Source organism: Cercospora kikuchii, assembly GCF_019650295.1.
Source record: "Cercospora kikuchii DNA, contig_00006, whole genome shotgun sequence".
Classification (NCBI taxonomy): Eukaryota; Fungi; Ascomycota; class Dothideomycetes; order Mycosphaerellales; family Mycosphaerellaceae; genus Cercospora; species Cercospora kikuchii.
This window is the reverse complement of record NW_025408587.1, coordinates 1,571,864-1,592,466: the sequence shown is the minus strand read 5'-3', so window position 1 is coordinate 1,592,466 and position 20,603 is coordinate 1,571,864. Positions and strand designations below refer to the sequence as shown.

General features: G+C 51.9%; 12 protein-coding genes across 12 annotated transcripts; 3 read left to right on the top strand and 9 right to left on the bottom strand.

The window, feature by feature from the left end:
- Positions 1-137: 137 nt before the first annotated feature.
- On the bottom strand, positions 138-1,328 carry CKM354_000954000 (uncharacterized protein; the record flags this gene model as incomplete). Its single annotated transcript, XM_044804966.1, has 1 exon — positions 138-1,328. One exon carries the CDS (start codon positions 1,326-1,328, stop codon positions 138-140), a length of 1,191 nt encoding a protein of 396 aa, XP_044660901.1.
- Positions 1,329-2,018: 690 nt separating this feature from the next.
- CKM354_000953900 (uncharacterized protein) lies at positions 2,019-2,628 on the bottom strand (the record flags this gene model as incomplete). The annotated part of the gene is made up of 3 exons (XM_044804965.1): positions 2,019-2,130; positions 2,183-2,477; positions 2,538-2,628. 3 exons carry the CDS (start codon positions 2,626-2,628, stop codon positions 2,019-2,021), a joined length of 498 nt encoding a protein of 165 aa, XP_044660900.1.
- A 1,161-nt stretch (positions 2,629-3,789) lies between these two features.
- On the bottom strand, positions 3,790-5,892 carry CKM354_000953800 (uncharacterized protein; the record flags this gene model as incomplete). Its single annotated transcript, XM_044804964.1, has 1 exon — positions 3,790-5,892. The coding sequence occupies one exon, from the start codon at positions 5,890-5,892 to the stop codon at positions 3,790-3,792; it is 2,103 nt and encodes a 700-aa protein (XP_044660899.1).
- A 1,097-nt stretch (positions 5,893-6,989) lies between these two features.
- On the top strand, positions 6,990-9,065 carry CKM354_000953700 (uncharacterized protein; the record flags this gene model as incomplete). The annotated part of the gene is made up of 9 exons (XM_044804963.1): positions 6,990-7,290; positions 7,349-7,464; positions 7,546-7,558; positions 7,605-7,651; positions 7,733-8,055; positions 8,113-8,222; positions 8,279-8,395; positions 8,446-8,590; positions 8,660-9,065. The coding sequence occupies 9 exons, from the start codon at positions 6,990-6,992 to the stop codon at positions 9,063-9,065; spliced, it is 1,578 nt and encodes a 525-aa protein (XP_044660898.1).
- A 154-nt stretch (positions 9,066-9,219) lies between these two features.
- On the bottom strand, positions 9,220-11,004 carry CKM354_000953600 (uncharacterized protein; the record flags this gene model as incomplete). Its single annotated transcript, XM_044804962.1, has 1 exon — positions 9,220-11,004. The coding sequence occupies one exon, from the start codon at positions 11,002-11,004 to the stop codon at positions 9,220-9,222; it is 1,785 nt and encodes a 594-aa protein (XP_044660897.1).
- A 576-nt stretch (positions 11,005-11,580) lies between these two features.
- CKM354_000953500 (uncharacterized protein) lies at positions 11,581-12,132 on the bottom strand (the record flags this gene model as incomplete). Its single annotated transcript, XM_044804961.1, has 1 exon — positions 11,581-12,132. The coding sequence occupies one exon, from the start codon at positions 12,130-12,132 to the stop codon at positions 11,581-11,583; it is 552 nt and encodes a 183-aa protein (XP_044660896.1).
- A 545-nt stretch (positions 12,133-12,677) lies between these two features.
- CKM354_000953400 (uncharacterized protein) lies at positions 12,678-13,990 on the bottom strand (the record flags this gene model as incomplete). Its single annotated transcript, XM_044804960.1, has 3 exons — positions 12,678-12,977; positions 13,097-13,182; positions 13,243-13,990. The coding sequence occupies 3 exons, from the start codon at positions 13,988-13,990 to the stop codon at positions 12,678-12,680; spliced, it is 1,134 nt and encodes a 377-aa protein (XP_044660895.1).
- Positions 13,991-14,891: 901 nt separating this feature from the next.
- CKM354_000953300 (uncharacterized protein) lies at positions 14,892-15,564 on the bottom strand (the record flags this gene model as incomplete). Its single annotated transcript, XM_044804959.1, has 2 exons — positions 14,892-15,327; positions 15,425-15,564. The coding sequence occupies 2 exons, from the start codon at positions 15,562-15,564 to the stop codon at positions 14,892-14,894; spliced, it is 576 nt and encodes a 191-aa protein (XP_044660894.1).
- Positions 15,565-15,790: 226 nt separating this feature from the next.
- Positions 15,791-16,263, bottom strand: CKM354_000953200 (uncharacterized protein; the record flags this gene model as incomplete). The annotated part of the gene is made up of 4 exons (XM_044804958.1): positions 15,791-15,987; positions 16,045-16,060; positions 16,117-16,187; positions 16,245-16,263. 4 exons carry the CDS (start codon positions 16,261-16,263, stop codon positions 15,791-15,793), a joined length of 303 nt encoding a protein of 100 aa, XP_044660893.1.
- A 554-nt stretch (positions 16,264-16,817) lies between these two features.
- Positions 16,818-18,081, top strand: CKM354_000953100 (uncharacterized protein; the record flags this gene model as incomplete). Its single annotated transcript, XM_044804957.1, has 2 exons — positions 16,818-17,025; positions 17,078-18,081. 2 exons carry the CDS (start codon positions 16,818-16,820, stop codon positions 18,079-18,081), a joined length of 1,212 nt encoding a protein of 403 aa, XP_044660892.1.
- A 73-nt stretch (positions 18,082-18,154) lies between these two features.
- CKM354_000953000 (uncharacterized protein) lies at positions 18,155-19,464 on the bottom strand (the record flags this gene model as incomplete). Its single annotated transcript, XM_044804956.1, has 3 exons — positions 18,155-18,947; positions 19,008-19,261; positions 19,312-19,464. The coding sequence occupies 3 exons, from the start codon at positions 19,462-19,464 to the stop codon at positions 18,155-18,157; spliced, it is 1,200 nt and encodes a 399-aa protein (XP_044660891.1).
- A 344-nt stretch (positions 19,465-19,808) lies between these two features.
- Positions 19,809-20,396, top strand: CKM354_000952900 (uncharacterized protein; the record flags this gene model as incomplete). Its single annotated transcript, XM_044804955.1, has 1 exon — positions 19,809-20,396. One exon carries the CDS (start codon positions 19,809-19,811, stop codon positions 20,394-20,396), a length of 588 nt encoding a protein of 195 aa, XP_044660890.1.
- Positions 20,397-20,603: the final 207 nt, after the last annotated feature.

The window sequence follows — 20,603 nt, the reverse complement described above, 5'->3', positions numbered from 1 at the left end:
GAACTCGTGATCGAGTACCTCGTTCAGCTGTACATATGTGAATGAATGACGCTGATCCGTAGCGCATGCTGGTACTCCTTGCAAATGCGATTTCTCCCCAGCGCCTCGCTGAATCAATATTCGAATTTCCCATTTCATCACTGTTTCGTTATTTCGTTACTCTTGGCCTTTTGCTCCGCCGCTTTTGCCTCTTTCTGCTTCTTCATTCGTTCTTCCGCAGCTCGAGCGATGATTTCTCGTCTGCTAAGCGGCTCGCCACTGCCAGGCGCTGAAGAGCTCGATGAGCCGCCTCCGAGTACGTACTCTCCTCCTTCCCAGCCTCCCTCGTCTGCGTGATCATGTTCGTCGTATTCGTCACTAGGATTGTAGAATTCATCGCCCCCTACGGAGTGGCCTCCTCTCCGCCAATCGTTCTTTTCGACTTCTGCTTCGATTTCTCGACAAAGTTTCCAGAATCGCTGATCGTGTTCGCCCCAGACGTTGTGTGCCAGTTCGTGGCAAAGCGTTTTTCGGATGACTTTATAATCCCGATATCCGTCGTATGCATCGGTTCGTAATCGCAATTCGATCACTTCGCCGCGATTGCGATTGAGTCCTAATGTTCTCGATTCGTGTGTTGTATGTTCTGCAGGATTCATTTCCGTCAAGAGTCCTACAGAGAAACCGTGGCTGCGCATTGATGCCTTGATGCCCGCATCGTTTGCAAGGCGTTCGAGAAAGCGTTGGCTCTTCTCGGGGTCTGGCAGGTATGGGAGAGGTCGTATTGTATGGAAAGTGTATTGCGCTTCGTCCGAGACTTTCTTCCAATCCCGGTATTTGCTCGCTTTCACCTTGCGACCAGCTTGCAATGCTGACCGTCTCTTCTCCATGCGCGCTTTTCGTTCTGCAATGTCGCTCTCGAGCTCCGCCACCTCTGCTGTTGTCGCGCCCATGAGAACGATCTTCTTATCTTGTAACGACCTGATCAGCAGTGACGGCTCCTTGAAGGGCGGTCGCAGCAAGCCAGTCTTCGGCGTGACGAGGAATTTCTGATGCGCTGGCGGGATGTGTAGCTCTTCAGCGACGGTATCGGATAGATCTTGAATCGTGGCATCTTCGTGGTATATCGGGATCTCGAGCGGTTTGTTGTGCAGCTGGACCGTAAGATGGAAGAGGATGTGGGGCTCCGCATCCTGCTCTAGCTCGGGTGTAATGTCCTGGGAAAGCCCGCTGGCCGTGGAAAGTGTGTCTTCGTCTCTTCTCTCGCTCTCTTTGCGGAAAGTGCAGGGCATGATATCGGACATGATGCCGGCCAGGCACTTTCGAGCTTCCGGGCAATGGGGAATCATGCGTGCGCAGGACGCAGGAAGTGCGGTGAGAGAGGAGGTCTGAGAGTAAGTGGATGATGCGTGGCGGCGGTGGAGGGCGGGTGGCAAGGATCAGGATGGATGGCACTTATACCTACGAGCACGGCGGGTGTCTTAGCATTCGAGAGGCGTGAAGTGTAGCAGCAGTCTCCAAGATGTTGACGAATCGCCCCGGCACTTTCTCCCGGCTTCTTTGACCGACGAAGCGCGTGGGCGAGGTGAATGCTAAGACAGCTGACAAATCGACGTCATCGAAGAGTCGCACTGCCACGCATTGTGCACCCTTATTAGCCTTTCCTGCTTGCGTGAGCATTTGCACAATTATACCTTCTCATCGGCACCCCGATCTTGGCCACACCTTGCCACCCCGATCATTACACAGCATCTGTGAAGGGTCCAAACGGCATACCGACCTCCATTGCGCCGAAATTGCCCAATCCGGGGCCAATCTGGGAGGGTGGGCGACGCTCACACGAGGATGCGGCTGTCACCTGATGACGATTCTGATCATCTCAAAAGCAGCAGTGCAGGTCATCAAAACTCATTGGCTTGTCCATAACGCAGTATTGCACAACGAAGGGGTATCTCTGCTCCGATCATCAAACTCACACTCGCCAAGCAATCCCAGTACGCCGAAACGTTCTCTGTAGGCCGTCTCTTTTGAAACCATGCTCAGACACCCTCCTGGACCTGAATATTCGGATCTCCCTTGCTCGTCGATGCAGTGCCACGGTTTCGAAGGACATGCATTGTTGCCAAAGCGGTCGTAGCTGCCCACAGCAACCTGCAAGAAATATCAGCACTAATCGCTCAGAACATCGACTCTGCAAACTTACCATGAGAACGCGCCAAAGGCACAAGCCGCCCTTGCAGATCCACACACAGTGCCGTTGCAGTCCCGACCGGTCATGAACACAGACAGAGCGATAAACCCCGCGAACCAGAAAATCATCGTCACCGCCTCAACTCCCAGGATGGCGAATTTGTGATGAAGGACCGAGTTGGCGAACCGCCATGGCACCAGAATCAGGTAAATAAGGGCGAGGAAAGTCCATACTGAGGTGAAGATGAGGAAGTTCACCTCGGATGGAGATCCATAACCATTCCACCAGCTGCGCCACCAGTCGGCGACTGCGGTTTGTTAGCAGACCACTCTTGCATCTACGTGGTGAACGAGAGAATTCGACGTACCATATGCAGTAAGGCCGAGCACAATCAGTGCGAAGAGAGCTTGTGCGATGCGCACACCGAGGATCACGGTCCGGTTCTCGTAGATGGCCATGATGCTCCAAGAAGAATGGTGCAGTAATTTCTCGACGGAGCTTGCGTTTGTTCCTGCTGAAAGTGCGACGAGCAAGCGACTCTGCCAACAAGCGTGTTACGCGTCTGAATACCTCCCAGCTTTTGAGAAATGGAGGTTGGCGCAACAAGTCTTTGATGTATGGAATGCGTCAACAACACACTCGCAATGACATCGATTGCCAACAAGAGAAAGTTGCAAGAAATAGTGAATAATAGCAGCCAGTCAGTAGTAACTTGATCCTACCGTTTGCTATTCGTATGTTCCAAGGACTCGCAAGAGGGTACGGGGTGACGACGAAGGTCTTATGATACCAAGTTCTTGACGCACGAGCAACGAACGACACAGCTGCGATGGCGCGTGGAATTTGTGGCGTTTCGCTTCGCTTCCTCCACAATCGCTGATCGTGAAACGTGGTGCAGGCCCACCGCTCCCTGGTCGGTTTCGCGTGGCCTGTGGCTCGGGCTTACATTTGCGAATGATGTTGACTTTGCTTTTTCATTCTGATACGATCCGTCTGCTTCAAGTACTGTCCTTGTATGTAGGACATACAGCCAGAGGAAACACGAAGATATCGCTTCATCTTGCCTCGCATTCGCACTTTTTCAGGAAATAACGAGGCATGAGATCAGGCCATCTCGGCATTGTCTTGCCATGGACGTCACCCACCCAATATGCGACCCCTGGTCAGCTGAGCGATCCGGGCGCAGTGCTTGACTGCCGTATAGAGGCCAGCCACAATTCGTTGCGCAAACTCAAAATGCGACAAGAATTTCCACGCAACGTCCACGGAGAACCTGGCGGTCTGGTTGGCAGTGGTCACATGGTGATGTCGGCTACCTATCGTACCGTTCGGATTCAGGATGATCAGAACGATCCGCGGAACTACTGTCGTTCTCTGCTGGCGTGGCACAATCGTGATGCTAAGTATTTTCTTGGCCTCCGAGGAGGGTCATCACTGGTTTTCAGTAAATCTGCCTCTGCGTTCTCTAGCTACATGCCTCCGCTCGAAAAGTAATGCCTGGGTATCTCTACTAACATATTGTTCGACGCGACAATTTGCGCGTCCAACTCCATCAACGCCTTGCTAAACGCTACAACACAATCACAGCTCAGACCACGTTTTCAGTCTCCATATGCCCACTAGGATTTGGTGGGTCTGTTCCGCGATGCCTCCTGCAGTTTATTGACCTTCTCTTCCAGTGACTCGATCCTTTGGACTGCATGCGTAAGGCTGCGAACGGCCGGCATCAAGGCCTTCACGTCAGTCTCCAGTTCATTGATTTCCGCCAATTTGGTCTTGCCCTGCTCGAGCATGTTCGCACATTCCTCGACACGAAGTTTGACACCCGAAATATCCTCTTTCAATGCGTCGGCATCTTGTTCGAACTGTTCCTGAAGATTAGGCATGTGCTTCGTGATCTCGGCCATGCTTTTGACCGTCCTTTCAACAGCCTCATGAACCGTAGAGAGAGTCTCCTGAGTTGACTTGATCTCGGCCTGAAGCGTACTGGCGACGACCTGGAAGTTCTTCGCATCAGGATACATAGCGCCCATTTGGTCGACCATCTGTTTGACGATCTCGTCCGTGGTAAGGTTATTGTACAACCGTTCGTGTCTTGCAGCGACCCCTTTCAACATCTCGATGTCCCTGCCTAATCTGGTCGTTAGATCGGGATCAGCGGCTGCTGGCGGTACACCATTTGTTTGCGGGTGCATTTCGTCCTCGTCATTGCTAGGAAGCACAGCTTGCCATACTGGCGTCCGTGTAGCCACGGTTTGAGGCCTCGGGTCTCGCTCATTTTCCACCTTCGCGAGCTTCTCTTGAAGCTCCGTAACCAGCTTTCGTAGACTTCCTAGCTCTTCTGTTGACAGCCGACTGTTGTGGGACCCTTCGCACCTCAGTAGGCGCTCCATGCAATTTCCGATCGAAGTAGTATGTTGAGCCAGTATAGACTTGACCTCTGCAAGCTGACGTTGTACCGTGGTAATATCTTCGTCGATCTTTTTCCGAAGCCGATCTTGTGATGCTACCAAATCATCGTCAATATCCCGTTTCAAAGTCTCTCTGGCATCGGCCAGCTTCTTCGTGACTTCATCTCGCAGATCGGTGATCTCTCCATCTACGTGGTTGATGATTTGGGCTTTGTCATCTTCGCTATCGTCTTCCAACTGTTTAACGCGTATGCTCAGAGCATGGAGTTGCTCTGTATTCGGCGACTCTTCCGGGTGTTGACTCCTGCTTGCAGCGGCTCTAGGTAGAGTCTCGAGTGCTCCAATTCGCGTTTTCAGTGGCGTGATAGCCTTGGTAGTCTCAGATGACTCTACCTCGACTGTCAAAAGACGGCTCTTTAAATTCTGGGAAAGCTCAGTTGCCAATTGGTCTGCTTTTGAGCCGAGCGTCTTTAAGCTTCCTTGCAATGGAACGATAGTCTTGCTATTGTGCGCCGACTCTGCCTCGACTGCCGAAAGCCGGCTCGCCAATTCTTTGGGTACCGTCGTGTTCAGTTGAGCGACCTGCGTTTCTAGGCTATGCAGACTAGCGCGCAACGTTGGTAATTCCTGGGAGGCTTCCGATGTCGTCTTTTCAAGCTGCTCAAGCTTCTTGAAAACCTCAGAGGTATCCAGATCTGATTTCTTGATTGTGACCGCCTCCAAGGCGGTGACTCTTGCTTTCAACTTCGAGATGTCGGACTGCAATTCTAGAGGACTAGGTCCATCTGAGATGCCAGGCGCACTCTGAGGCGCGATGGTGGTCGTCGCGCTTTGATTGAATAGACTCGCAAGCGTGTTCAAGATTTTCTTCTGCTCAGGAGCTTGTTCGATGACTTTTCGCTCAATGCGCTCCACTTCCTGCAGAGTCCTGTTTCGAGCTGCCGTTTTCTGTTCCTTGATGGCTGGGAACTCGCTGAACTTATCTTTCAGCAGAGTGTGTCCTCTGTCAGCCCTGTCGCGCTCTCTTTGAGCCGATTGAAGCTCTATTCGCAGCACTGCAGCCGAAATGGAAGCATCGAAGAACTTCTCCAACGCCACCGTCGGAGAAGAGATGTCCGTCGGCTTCGCAGAGCCCGGCGAGCCTACGCGATTCTCATCATTGGACGCGGAGCCCCTACTGGTGAGTGCACTTGGTGCTGTACTCTTTGTGGCCTGCCGCTTGTTCGAAGCAAGGCGTCCTTCAGGCGAACGGCTTGGTGGTCGCTTGTTTGCATTGTTTAGCCGCGGGTCGCGACTTTGCGTGCTCGCCATCACACTCGCACATGTCAAGTGAGAGACACATGGGTCTCGCGCCTGAGATCCAGAAGGGCGACGATGTGTAGTTCTGGCGATTTGCAGTGTGTTCCAGTGAGTGCTACCATCAGTGTTGTCGAGCCTTCTTCGCGTTTGATTTGCGCCAAGCCATGTGCTAGCGCGTATTAGTCATCACATCTGGCGTCGGTCCAGGTCCTTCTTGCCTTGTTGAGCAGACAGACGACAAGGAGCGATGCCGATGAGAACGCGTTCTTGCTCGTGGCAAATTCCCCGAGCGGAGATCACTCCTGCCAAACTGTCTGGCTAAACAGTGACACCTGCTCTGAGCAGCGCCAGTGCTGTGCTGCAGAGAAGACTTCACATTTCCAGCACTATACGTGAGCGTGCACTTCACTCCAATCAGTCCATGGCGCGCGCTAACGGCAGTCCGCAGTTCGGTACTTCCGTTGGTCGCCGCACTCTCCCGTTCGTCCTCAACGACACCGTTGTTCTGCCGATGCAATGCCTGCACAATGCACCAATGACAACCATAGGCCATCACATGGATCTCCGTCTCAGTCTTCACGCATACAGCGTATCGCCTATCCTCCAATTCTATCGTTAACTTCCTGCGGGCCTTCGGCAGTTATACAGCAACCGAGTGCACTACCCAGCCTTCTGGTGATTTGTACTAACGTGACAGTTTAAGCTTCTCCCATCATGCTGGCATTCAACCTGCGGGCCTCGTCGAATGGAATTCCGTCGATGCTCTAAGCAAGGCATGAACGCAAAGTGTGAGGATACCTTCTTGACCCTTATCTCACTGTTATCAGAAGCTGGCGAGATCACTCTTGCCACCGCCGTCGCCGTGGCCAGATGCCGAAGTTCAGAGAAGGAGTGCTTATCCATGCATCGGAGCTGCTGTCTGTGGGCCAGGCGCTGCGTATCTACACCTATCTGCTTGGCATATTCGCCTGTTAGTTGCCCGGGAGCTGAGCACCTGGGCTCCCTGGCCGAGTAGCCGAACAATGGTATCCTTACATACTTAGATGCGAGAATGCTATGTGACCTCGCGCCGCAATGGCAAAGTACACAAATCAAACTACGAATCCAGCATGACTGCTACCGGGGACGTGCGTACGTCAGGCGAACAGGTCGCTATGGCTGATCAGACATCGAAAGGCGGCGAGAAGGCGATGATTGCCACGGATCTCGAACGGCTGCCATCAGAGAAAGAAGGCGAAGTCATCGACATTCAGGAATCGGAATATTCGCCAGTTGAATACAAGAAGATCTTGAGGAAGATTGACAGGTTTCTGCTCCCTCTGATGTGGTTCTGCTACGGCATACAACAGACCGACAAGACGTCACTTGGTACCCAAGCAATCTTTGGCCTTCGTGAGGACACTGGACTAGGTACGCCCACGACAATGTCGCATGCAGATCGCTGTGTTTGTTACTGATCCTCCTCCAGTTGGGCAACAATATTCGTGGCTGACAACTGTGTTCTACTTGACTTATTTGGTTGGCGAGTTTCCGTCCAACTTCCTCTTGCAACGCTGGTCGCTTGGGCGTTCGCTCTCAATATACGTGAGTAAAACGATAGGTGGAAGTTCCACCCAAATCATTACATGTGAGAAGTGACTAACGCTCGCCTGTTATCGCTCTCAGATGATGTGCTGGGGTAAGGCGATCGATCTCCCGCATTCAAGCGATGCTAACATTCGCAGGCGTATGTGTGACTTGTATTGGAGCGGCACAGAACTGGACACATCTAGTGAGTAAAGTCATAGGTGGAACCCCTACCCAAGCCACCACATGTGAGAAGGTGACTATCGCTTACGCCAATTGCATCTAGATGGTGCTGCGTGCACTACAAGGTTTCTTCGAGTGCACCATTTCACCTGGCTTTGTCTTGGTCATCGGCAGCTGGTACACCAGAGATGAACATTCCTCACGCTCGCTGTTTTTCCAATCGGCCAACGCAGGTTTCGGAATTATCTCGAATCTGTCAATGTACGGGATTGGCTCTCACGCTGAGAAGTATGGCGGCCTTGCTCCATGGAGATGCATCTCACTTTTCCTTGGTTCATGCACGGTGGTTCTGTCCGTCATTTGTTTCCTCATGCTGGGAAGTCCGAAAGAAGTCAAATGGCTAAGCAATGAAGAACGAAAGATTGCGTATGTGCCGTGCTACCTGCACACATGTTGTTGTACGATGCTGACTCTTTGATTCAGACAAGCCCGAATTGTATCGAATAAAGCCGGCAGAGACGTGACTGGTGTGCAATGGTCGTGGCCACAAGTTGCAGAAGCCTTCAAGGACCCTCAGCTGTGGTTCAGCATGAGTAAGGATCCCTCGATGATCATTGTCTTGTGTTTCGCTGCTAAAACTGCCCGACAGTCAACGCTTTTCTCTCCTCTGTGCCGAACGGAGGGTTGACCACCTTTGGAAACATTGTGCTGAATAGCTTCGGATTTACAGAGCTGCAGGTATTGCTCGTTGAGATTCCACGCTCAGGCAAGTTCACCTCCGCGTTTCCTGCAGGCAATTCACTAACAATGGAGTAGTGATCTCAGTGGTCATCTTCCTCATCGTCGGCATCTACACACGCAAAGTGCCAGAGCGACGCATGTACATCATGGCAGCTTCTTGTGTACCGCCGTTCGCCGGTCTACTGGCGATGTCCCTACTACCGAATACTCCGCAATATCAGTATGCCTCCAGTCTACACTCTATAATCTGTGCTTGAACTGCTCGCTAACATATTTTCAACCATCCCAGATGGACAAAATGGGGCATGTACGTAATCACAGTGCCATACGTCCTCGCCCTCTTCCTCGGCTGGACACTCATTCCATCCAACGTCGCCGGCCGCACCAAAAAGACCATCATATCCTCAGCAACATTCGTCGGTTACTGTGTTGGAAACATGGCCGGTAGTCAAATCTTCAAAAGCAAAGACGCTCCTCGATATGTGCCGGGTACGATCGGAGCTTGCGCTTGCCTGGGATTGGAATTTGTGCTTATCTGCGCGTGGCGGCTGTACTATGTCTGGCAAAACCGCAAGCGTGATAAGGCAGCCGTGGCGAGTGGCATTAGCAAAGAAGAGCAGGAGAGAGTCGGTAGAGAGATGGGTGAACAGAACATGACCGATTTGCAGAATCCTCACTTCCGGTATACGACATAAGAGAGGTCGTTCTAGATAGATGAGTAGAGGTATCACATAGAGTATCAGAATCAGGAGCTGAGTAATTGGCATACGCCGAGGGTAGATTTTGTCTCATGCTACATGACCTCGTGGCTCATCCGTGCACGCAATATCATAACCATGCCGAACAGCATTACATTTTGTCAAAAACCGCCGTGCCAGTGAGTCCTTTCTTCGGGTTTCCATGGTATCGTGCATCATCCTTATCTGTGAGCTCAGCGTCGCTGAAATCAGAGCCTTGCAAGAAAGAGCTCTTATCCCCAGTCATACTGTGCATCATGTCAAAGCTACTTGCAGTCGAGCTCGCACTCGGGCTCGTCGATCTGCCTTCACGCGCCTGAGGGAGAGATTCGTTGAAAGTACCAGCAGGCAAGCCGGCCTCTTTGGAAACCTCACCGACCCATAGCTGGCCGCCATCTCGAGCTTTCGTCCTCGCGACTTCTCGCTCCTCGAAAGCGAAGCGTTGCTGGCCGAGACCTAGATTGCGGCGATGCCATTCACCAATGAACATCCCATCAGGATCAGCCTCGTTGCGAACTTTTGTCCACTGCTTCAGTCCATCGCCTAGCATGAGGCTAATCTCGTCGGCGGAGGTGAAAGTGAAATTCTTGGCGTAATGTGGCTTGCCGCCCATCTCACGCATCAACCATTCGAAGGCTTCGTAGTATCTGTCTCTGCAGGGTGGGTCTTGCAGATAGGCACGATAGAGGGTGGCGTTGAGGTAGAGCGTTGGACCGTCCTCGGCTGTGTTGTCCAGGAACGGTCGGACGCGATCGTCATCTTTGGTTGTGTCACTGACTCGGACTTCGATAGGGCAATGGACATATAAACCCTTGTTGGAGAAAGGTATCTCGTGGTTCCGCTTGGGCTCACCATTGAGCCAAGCTGAGAGCCGGCTGATGGCTTCGGGACCATCACGGAGCGGCAGAGCCCATTCGTTCACAAATTGACTGTACAGACAATTCATCAGCAGTCCAGTCTGGAGAGGCTCGACAGCGGAGGTCGTTGTGCCGGGGCTGAAACCGTATTGCATGCCAAAAACAAACCACTCCACCCAAGGGAGAATGGATGGCACGTAATTCGACAGCCAGAGAAGATTGTGGTAGGTGTGGAACCCTACAGAGCCACCATACCAGCTTCCGGTTGCCGCACGCAGTGGTTTGTCCGTCTTTTCTGCAGACCACACGATTGCCCGCTTCATATATGGCATCCACCAGACGCGAGTGAACTCCTTCTGAGTCCAGAGAGTGTTATCCCAAGTGTTCAAAATCTCGTCCAGCGGCCGTAGCGTCTGAGTCCACTCGATATTGCAAGCATCGGTCATTTGAAACTCCACCTCGACGATGATACCCAATGCGCCCAGCGAGACCAGCGCAGCGCGGAACAGGTCTGAGTTCTCGTCTTTTGAGCACTTCACCGCCTGCCCACTCGCGAGAACGATCCGTAAGCTTCGAACTGAATCACTCAGCAAGCCGTGCCACAAACTGCTACCATGCGTCGCCGTAGCTATCGCACCAACAATACTTTGCTCATCGATGCTGCCGAGGTTCGGCATGGTCAGCCCATGCCTATTGGCCTCCTCATTGAGTTTGCGTAATCGAATACCGCCTTCCACAAGAAGTGTCTTGTTTGCCTTGTCGACTTTGAGCACTCTCTGGTACTCGTCCAAGTTGATCATCCAGCTGCTCGTGCAGGTCAGGTCGCTCGGAGAGTGGCCGCAGCCCACGACAACAATTCTACGACGGCATCTGCGCGCGAGATTCACCACCTTCTGCACCTCAGCGAGACTTCGGGGTCGGATGTAGAGTTCCGGACGCGACTGAAATGTTTTCGCCCAGGTGTGGTGGACGTGCCTGTCGGTGGCGCGGAAGGGGACGTCGGGGTCCGTATGCTGGGCCTCCAGCTGGATTTTCTCCATGATGAGCTGCGAAGCCGAAGCTGGGAAAGGGTGGAATCGTTGGTAACACTGTCGGCGTCGGATTGAGGGCGCGGAAATGGGCGTGATCGGGTGTTTGCTGCAGGCTGCTGGTCACGAGCTCATGTGACGAACTGCATCGTCATCCACAGCTGTTGCCCTCTGCGAGGTCTCTCATGGCGACGACGAGCGCGAAGGTGATGGAGGGTGGGAATTGTGTAGTTCAGCACGCTAGTTGTCTGCCCATGTTGGACCTGGCCGTTGCTTGCTGTGCATCCTGGTCGCGCGCCAATCACATGCGAGCGCGCCCGAGCTCGTTGACGACATCCTCGGACCAGAGGACTTCTTCTCCAAGCTCACCCTGTACACCCAATCCATGCTCGCTACATCCCGACGACGACATGGACAAACAACTAACAACCTTCAATACAAGCGCAATCTCTCCAGCTACGCTCGTCCGCTGATGATGAAGAAGAATCAGTTCAGCTAAGCAGCCTCTCACTCGTTCGAGGCACATTGCGGACTTCCCTCCGGAGCTTGTCGCGCCAAACCCAAACTGATGCTAGAAACACACTGTATCTAGGCGCTGTAAAAATTAATGCCATCCTGGATAGCATCGTGGATCTTATCAACAACCTCCTGCCCTCTCACCATATCCGCTGACAAGTCTTCCTGAACAGCCGCCGAAAAGGTATCATGATCATCCAGCAAAATGACCAAGCTTCCCAAAATGATCGGACTGAGACCAGCTTCGTCAAACAAAGGCTTCTTGGCTTTCGTGACCTCCACACTGGCCGGTATGGAGACACCGACTGTATCAATCACCGTCTGAACAATTGCCGTGGACTCCTCCGCAGTAAAATCTGTCTGTCGAATGTTGGCGTTGGCAAAGCCCTTGCGATTCGCGAGATGAATGGCTGTGAAGTCTCCAGCGAGCGGAATTGAATTCAAGGGCTCTCCGTTGTAGGCAGAGACATGCTTGCGGAGTGATTCAACGCCGTTGTGAATGTTGATGACATCTTGTTGAATGGTCTGGGCTGTTACCAGCTCTAGGCGAGTGACGAGCGTTGCTGGTGATGCTATCGCAGCGGTGGCCAGCATACAGGGGAGTAGAGCGCGGATTGACATCATGGTCGCGGTTTGGATGTCGTGAGGATGATCGGTGATATCAAGAACCTGGCTTGTTGCTACTCTTTATGCATACTGTTCCGGCACGTGTGCTGAAAAGCATCCGCCTGTAGTAGCGCCGTCGATGAGATGTGAACATCTTGTGCCTCGGCTGACGATCACAACCTGATACGAACAGATCAAAGAAGCCGAGAAAGTTGCAAGCAAGCCCGCTGATGAATCTCTCACATTGGCTTCCGACGGAAAGCAAATTGGAAACCACGATCAACACGGCGTGCTGTGCCCGTGAACTTGAGAACTTCATCGCTCCTCGTGTCTCTGCATATATGCGGTGTACTGAAGGCACCCTGTCTTGCGAAGCGAGATGTTCACATAACCATAGTCGCGGTGAGTGCAACTCCGATTGTCGTTTTGAGAATTTCCATCTCGCTGTCCACAACTAGATTGGAATGTTCACATCGGAGTTTTCCGAAACTGCATCTATTTACGCACTATCTTGCGTGCTCTTGATACCTGTCAAGCCTGGCTTCGTACTGTCGATATTTAAATCACACGCTCTTCGCAAATGCAACAATATCACGAATAGCCTTGTTGTGCACTTCTGGCAGCAGTTGTCGGAACACCAAAGATGAAGCATGCACGATGCCCAGATTCACCTGTGCATGGACTTCGACGCCTGCAGCGAGCAGCTTGCGATAGTAGGCCATTCCCTCGTCCCTCAACGGGTCAAGCTCGTCCATTGTCAAGATATGGGGTGGGAGACCTTTGCAGTCGTCGAGTGAGGCGTGGTATGGCCACGCGAGAGGGTTTTCCGCGTCGGCACCGCTGTAGTAGGCACCCATTCCGGCCTAGAAGAAGAATTCACGTCAGCATGTAACTCAGACACCACGTGGAGTTGATTTTGCTTGTCGTCGAACCAGTGATCGTCAATGCGAAATTTGCCCGAACGACTGTCCATTGAACTCACCATTTGCACATTGTGGAGGAACGCCCCATCGTTCTCGAATAGGCTGGGAAGCTCCTTGATCTTCCTTGCATCTGACCAGCCATAACCTGCAGCCAGGGAAAATGTATATCAGTATGCGTCTCAAGCCTGCCTCTCAGATATCTTACCGTTGCTGATATATGGAACACTGCCGTAAACACCTGCAATCTTGCTAACCCAGCCCTCTCGATTCGCCTTCAAAGCCGTAGCAAGCGACAGGTTGGCTCCTCCACTTTCACCCTGGAGCACAAGATTACTGATCTGAAGCTCATCTCTGTGCTCAGAGATGTATTGCACTCCAGCAGCACAATCGTTCAATCCAGTCGGGAAAGGACAGTGTTCGCCGTTGTTCCAAGCATTGCGGAAATCGATCGCGATGACGACCACACCTTGCACAGCCAATGACTTGCACCAGCGGCGATGCATTTTGTTCGCGGTGTTGAGAAGAACCATGCCGCCGCCATGGATGTAAATCACAGCAGGAAGCTTGCCAGACTGCTCAGCAGGACGGTAAATATACAATTGGCGCTCGGTACCATCGAAGCTCGAGAACTTGATGGTCTCTTGCTTGATTTCGATCTCTTGAGCATCTTCGGGCAGCTCGTTCGGCAACAATTCGTACAGCTTCTCGGACTGAGCATGGCTCTTCGCCATTTGAGCAGTGGACGATAGCTCTTCATGGCTCACGCCTGCATATGGATCCCCCTGGCTACCATCGATTCCAAAAGCACGAAATACTTCAACAATCTTGGGATGTGCTCGAGGTTCCTGGAAGAACTTCAAATTTGGGTCCCCGAGACGGCCGGGACGTAAGTACCCAGCTGCAATGTCGCTGGCACTCAGTCCTTGGGAAGGCGTACTGTCGTTGGAAGTCATTGTGAAAAGAGGTATTGGATACTTCAACGGCAAGACTGGCACAATTGACTGTCAATGATTTATAGAGATGCCTGTGGAGTCGGTTGTTAGCTCGCGCAGATGGAGCGAGGTCCACAGCTTCCAAGCTGTTCCGTGATCTGCATGCGATTGGATGACTCGCTGGTCGTAGCGAGCTGAGTGGTATCAGCATATAGGCCATCGATTGCAGCCATCTTGCGGCGATTTGCACAAGAAGCCAAGACCATACGATCACGCTTGGAAGGTGAATTGCATCGAAAGAAGAAGTCAGATCAGTTTTGACGTCGGAAGTCAGTGAGTAAGCATGCTGACTCAGCGTTTTGACCAGGTGCGACGATGCAATCAGCCTGTATGACGGCCATCACGAAGTGGGAATACAGTCCATCAAATGCATACGCGGATACTGGAGACGAAGCGGGGCATTGAACCTGCAATTCTGCATGGATCACTGCCAATAAGACAGCTCATTGTGTCCAAAGTCGGCCAGTTCAGATTCTGAAGAGTGGAAGCATAGAGTCAGAGGCCTTGCTTTCCGATGCCCGAATTCATGTGACGGACTGTAGAACTGGACTTGAGCTGCGAACGAGAAACATACAATTGAATTCGTGCTCAATAGGTGCCAGGAACACATCCTCAGCCACTCCGAGGAATGCGGCACAGTCACAAATTCACCTCAGGGGCAGCGGCATTCGTGGCGGGATGTTGCTCATCGATAAGGCCGCGCGACTTCCTTTGCCTCCCGTGACTGCATTTAGAGGGTGTTGAGCAACGCAAAGCAGTGATTCTCTTGCTGACATAGAGGTGAGCTTGGCTCAACGTGGCGTTGAAGCATCCCAATATTGGCACTCTCCGAACATCCGACCACGGCGACCAGATTCTCGATTCAAGCCTTCCGCTCCCCACCATCCGACTCTGATTCGTACTGCAACATCTTCGTCTCAAAGTCACCTTTGAAGCGATCATGCTTTATCAAGCCATCATCCTTAATATCTAGCCACCAAGCCTTTTGACTAGTAAAGATGTGAGTGGTTAATCGTAAAGCCTCCCTCGCCGCTGGAGTCAAGGAGTCCTCATCAACAGCTCCCAGAGCCAGAGCAGTGACATCCATCTCAATCTTGTAGCGCATTGCTAGAGGCGTATTGCAGGTCGCACAATATGCGCGTTCTCCAACCTTTGAGAACCGAATGAAGATGATGCCGCCCATGTTGTCTTTGGGAAGACCCTCATATTGCAGAGCTTCTTTGTGATCGAAGAATTTCAGGGAGCTGGCTTGGACATCGACGTAAGCCTGGTATGGGCCGCCAGACACCTTCCTGCAGCTGTGCGAAGAAGTAGAAGGTCAGTACGACATTGCTCTGTGGCCAGGACAAGCCAACATGAGGAACAAGTAGACAATATTGGACTCCCGAGACTTACGTGACACAGTGACAGGCGGTTATGCTGCGAGGAGAATTGGGAAGTCCAGAGCATTGATATGAGATTCTTGCGCATGCACAGCTGCCTTTAAAATGGACGACTTCTTGCGATCGGACACTTGGTTTCTCTGATTCTGCCATATTCTTGTCTGTTACTCGATCGATGAAGGTTGACCTGCAGTAAGTGAAGACAATGTCTGAATGTGTTTGTCAGCAATCAGTGACCTCAGGAGGGGGTCCGACCTCGTGCCCCGCCAGGCCTTGGCTTGTAGCATCTTGCATCATTGGAGATATTGCAGAAATGCTCTGGCACTCTCAGTAAAAGCCTGATCATTGAAGAGTATGAATATTCAAGTATGTAGCATACTCAAAATTCCAGGTCGTATGCCAAAGTATGATCACAAATCTTCTCGCGAACGTGATGGACCTTCAGGTGTGCAGGATGCTGAGCATACACGGCCACATCTTCTGGCTTCTCCAACGTCGACACGAGGCCAAGGTCATATCCAAGAGCACGATGAGCAGTCGAAGCTAGTGGAGGGCCGAAGTCAAATTTGACGAGGCCTGTTTATGCGGCATCAGTAGTTTGTTGTCACGCAAGGATCAGAGGTCACGACTGACCTGGTACCTGCCCAACCTGGAAAACCTAATAAGCGGTCGCGATCGAAAACTTCGCATTCCTTTGCGACTCACCATTGCTCGTCCTGCGGCTTCAAGTTCCGCGATCTGCTCCTGGGTGACGCCAGGCTTCAACTTGAAGAGCACTGCGGCGATGCTGGTAAGCGGAAACATGCAATAAATCACGTCCGCTGTTTACTTACCAATGTGGTATACCCCCATGTTTGGAATGCGGTTGCCTGAGTAATATGTCTTCCAGGAGGAACAACTGCCGAGTCGGTAAGTTGCAGTCGATAGGAGTTAAAGCGTATCTCTACAGTGTATGGACATGGTCTCGGTTGAAAGATCAAGCGGCAAGCCGACATCGCTTCTTGGCCGAGCACCTCACTCCAACTGTCACTTGCGGAGTTTTACTCCGACACTTCAAGTTCGTCCGCGGGGCCACCAGGGTAACCGTGTGCTGCTTGATACATTTCGCTCAAACAGGACATTGCAAGCCGGGCGCACGATTGAAGACGATGCCCTTCGGTCAAGGTCTCTGAGGTGTTCATGGCCCGCGAGTGGGCCTACGGTGCTGCTAGCCCCGCGCCATCTTCTAGAATGCGTCAAGGCTATGGAACCCCGCAATTCTCGAGGTCCAGGATTCATCACTGTCGCATGGCAATGTAGATGCAACTCCGTTTGACCTCGACACGAGGTCGCAAGGAACAACTCTACAAGCGCATCCGTTCACATCCCAGTCAAAGAACGACGCACAGACGAGCATTTAATAGAAGATGGCTTGGAACCTTCCTCTTGGGGCAGATTTCTTTCCAAACTTCTTCACCAGTTCAACATCTGCTAGTATGGACGCCATTGGTACTTGCCTGCAAGGCCGGAACACTGTGCTTGGTGCTCTGCCATCGGCGTTCGCAAATGTCAATGCGGTGTTCCTGAATCATAACCTAGCAGTGATCCCTGGCGAATGGCAGTCAGGTCCGATTCGTAGGCACACGAAATCATGCTTTTCCGCACATATTATGCTAACGATTTTCAGAAAGTGCATTTTATGACATCCAAGCCAAAGAGCCATGTATGGCATCCGTGCTGGAACAAATCAAAGCCGCAGACTTCATCGCCTATGATCACGATTTCTTCGATGTGATCGGGTCAAAGGCGAAGATCGAGAAGATTCAAACGTTTCCACCTGATCTGAAGCACGTCCACGAAGCGCCAGTCTATCTGCCGGAGTCCAATGAGCTGCTATACAGTGATACATCACTCACAGGCCCTCTATTCGCGATCAACATCGACACGCATGCAGTTCGGCAGATCAATCTAGAGCCCGCGCTGCAGAACGTGAACGGAGGCACAAGACACAAAGGCCGAGTCTATGTAACAACCAATGGTGGCAGCGTACGCGGAATCTTCGAAGTAAACGTCACGACAGGTCGAGCGGAAGCGATTGTGAATCATTATCGAGGACGCCATTTGAACAGCCCGAATGATCTCATCTTCGACTCCAAAGGAAACATGTACTTCACGGATCCGGACTACGGCGTTGACAGTAAATGGCCAGGTGTGCAGCCTTGTGAGCTGCCAAACTCGGTATACCGTGTAGATGCAAAGACGAGATCTGTGCAATCACTTACAGTCGGAGTCGTCACCAAGCCTAACGGTCTGGCATTGTCTGCGGACGAAAGTATCCTCTACATTGCAGACTCCAACACGACTAGCGAGGTGCCCAAGAGCGAGCGAGGCGTGTGGGCATTCGACAACCGATACAAAGGCCTTCTGGAGAACCCCAGACTGGTCTATCTCGTCGAAGGAGGATGGCCAGACGGACTTCGCATCACCAAGAATGGCTTGCTATTTTCGGCTGTGTATGGAGGCGTGGATATCGTCGATCCGCAGACCGGCTTCTTGCTTGGCAAGATCAACACGCCTGATGACATTGTTTTCAATCTGGAACCAGCACGTGGCAAGGGTCAATGGTTGTTGACTGGACAGAACCATATTTATAAGGTGACTATCAAGGAGCAGCCTTTGAAGGAGAAATAGTTGGATGTACTTGAGTTAGGCTTTCTTCAAATTCAGGCTTCAAGCAGTAGTCGTCTTATTGCCACGCCGTTCTTCAATATCCCGCCGGCTTGGCACTAGCAGTCTCACCATACGAGGCTCCCGCAGTGGTAGTAGTGGTATACTCATTGATAGGTGCCGTCTGATTTGGTAGGAACGGAGCCTGTGTGTTCAGTGACGGCAATGCTGCAGTCGTGTTATGGCACACGCAGCCTTGTTCGAGGGATGCGATGCTTGTCGCAGGTGGACCGTTATGGCACCACGTACTTGTGGTAAATCCGCCGACAGTTGTGCTGGGAGCTCCCGATGCTGGTAAGAATTGAGCCTTCACCAGCACTGGGATCACACCACCTGTCGCAAGTCGAAAGCGCTGATGACCGATGACGTCCAGAATCGTCGTCATAGTACCACTGTGGGATGTAAATGAGATCCAGGTGTGGTCATCGTTGGTGAAGACATCGTCCAGCAGAGTAAGCATACGCTTCTCGTGAGCGCTGTCTGATTCCGCGGTAACACCGTTCCAGAGCTCGTCGTACTCGTTGAAGCCTTCCTCGAGCACGAAGCTGGGATATGTCTCAGTGATATAAGTTGCATTACCTCTGTGGTCGCAGGTGTGAATCGAAATGCCTTCGCGAAGCAGCTCCTTCACAACAGGCTCGAAGGGATAGTACACAGGGAGTTCCAGGCCGGATCCGAAGGTTGTCTTCGCAGTCGCTAGACACCTCTTCATGGGTGACGTGTAGTAGCTTTGTGGGCGCGGGATCTTTTCAACTGCAATCCTGTCCTTCCAGTAGTTGTTCGCGATCTGAGCCTGCAAGATACCAGCTTCGGTAAGCTGAGCATCCTCCCTACGGAAGATCAGTAAGTGTCTCAGAAGAGCGGGACTTCATACATATGCTCCTTCTTACCAGTACAGACTGCCATTGCCTGTGAGTTGTGCCCAATAACAATTCCACGCTGGCGTACCAAACGTGCTCTCTGCCAAATTATGGAAACCCTCGCCATGGCGGCCCATGAAAATCACCTTGTACACGGTATTTGCATCCGCCGCGGCATTCAAGGCGTTGACCTCTCGCTCGAACTTCTGCCACTGCGTGAGGTTCGCAGAAAGGCCCTCAGTCGAATCATAGGTGCGGTTGATCAGGCCAAAGTTATTCAGAGTCTGGGTCGCGTTAGGATAGATATGTGGTGTAAGCTGGCCTTTTCACGCACGTAATTGAAAGTCGAGGCATTCGTGCTGGGTTCGTCTTGTAGAAAGTATCCCGTCACAGTTGTGTAGTTGATGTAACCATTACCTGCCACCTGCAGAGATGCCGCAGATGCGAGCGATGCCATTGCGGCAACCATATTGATGGCTGGAATCATGACGGAAAGTGCAGTGTCTCCTCGCCGAGCGTGAAACAAATTGCCATGTCTCGCGGCGAACAGAGACTATATGCATCCTCGATATCGGCTCGGCACAAGGTCGTATCATAGCACATCTCGCTTGGTTCCTGCATAGTGGATGATTTGCCGATGGAGCTTTGTCAAGACGGACATGCTTCCAATTAAGCTTCCAAGACTCAGCACGTGAATTCCAAGTGGAGCCGATTCCGAGCGCGCTTGGCTGCTCGTGTGAGCACGCTCACACCGCACGGCGATCTGTTCCCAACAGTCCCGGTCGTTGAGAGCTAAACCACACGCTGACTCCATAAACTTTGCCAGCACTGATGTATCTTCCATTACTATCACGCAACGAGATGTCTGAACTCGAGACACCGAGATATACGGCAGCACAACGAATGCTAGGAGTGGGAGAATTGCTCGAAAATGTCCTGCTCTTCGTCGATGAGGCTGATGTATTACGCTGCCGCCGTGTAAACCGGAAATTCTTCGAAGTCGTCACCTATTCCAAAACACTGCAACGGAGACTGTACCTTGATGTGGATGATGGAAGCGATGATAGAAGCATCAACCCATTAGCGCCAACCTGGTTCCATCACAAAAAGACCGGTTATCGGAGCAGCACAATCGCTGCCCGCATCGATCTGGTAGATCTTTGGGCTCAAGCACAAGCCGAAGTCAAGCCCCTCTGGCATAAAATGTTCATCTCCAAATCAAAGACGAAGACTTGCGTGATACCTGTTGGATCTCATACGACCGTATTTTACAGACGAAGCTATCCAGATGGCATGACCTTCGACGATCTCCTTTCAGCATTGATCGCCGCGTTCGAGATCAGGAAAGGAAGGCGTTCAAGTCGGGAGAGATTGGAAGAGCTCTCATACGACAATTCCGTCCTCATCTACTGGACGTAGAACTCCATCAGATGCGGATTCCATCTTGGCAGTCAAGCGAGAGTAGGACTGAACAAGCAAGCTTCTTCAAGCATGCGCCAGCCAAGCCCAAGTCGCAAAGAGGCTCGTGGCACATCAAGCTGTTCACGAAGAACAAAATGTTCTAGCAATTCTGCGCTTTGCGGTGGCTCAATCTACTCCAAACTGAGCCACGTTACGGGTTGATAT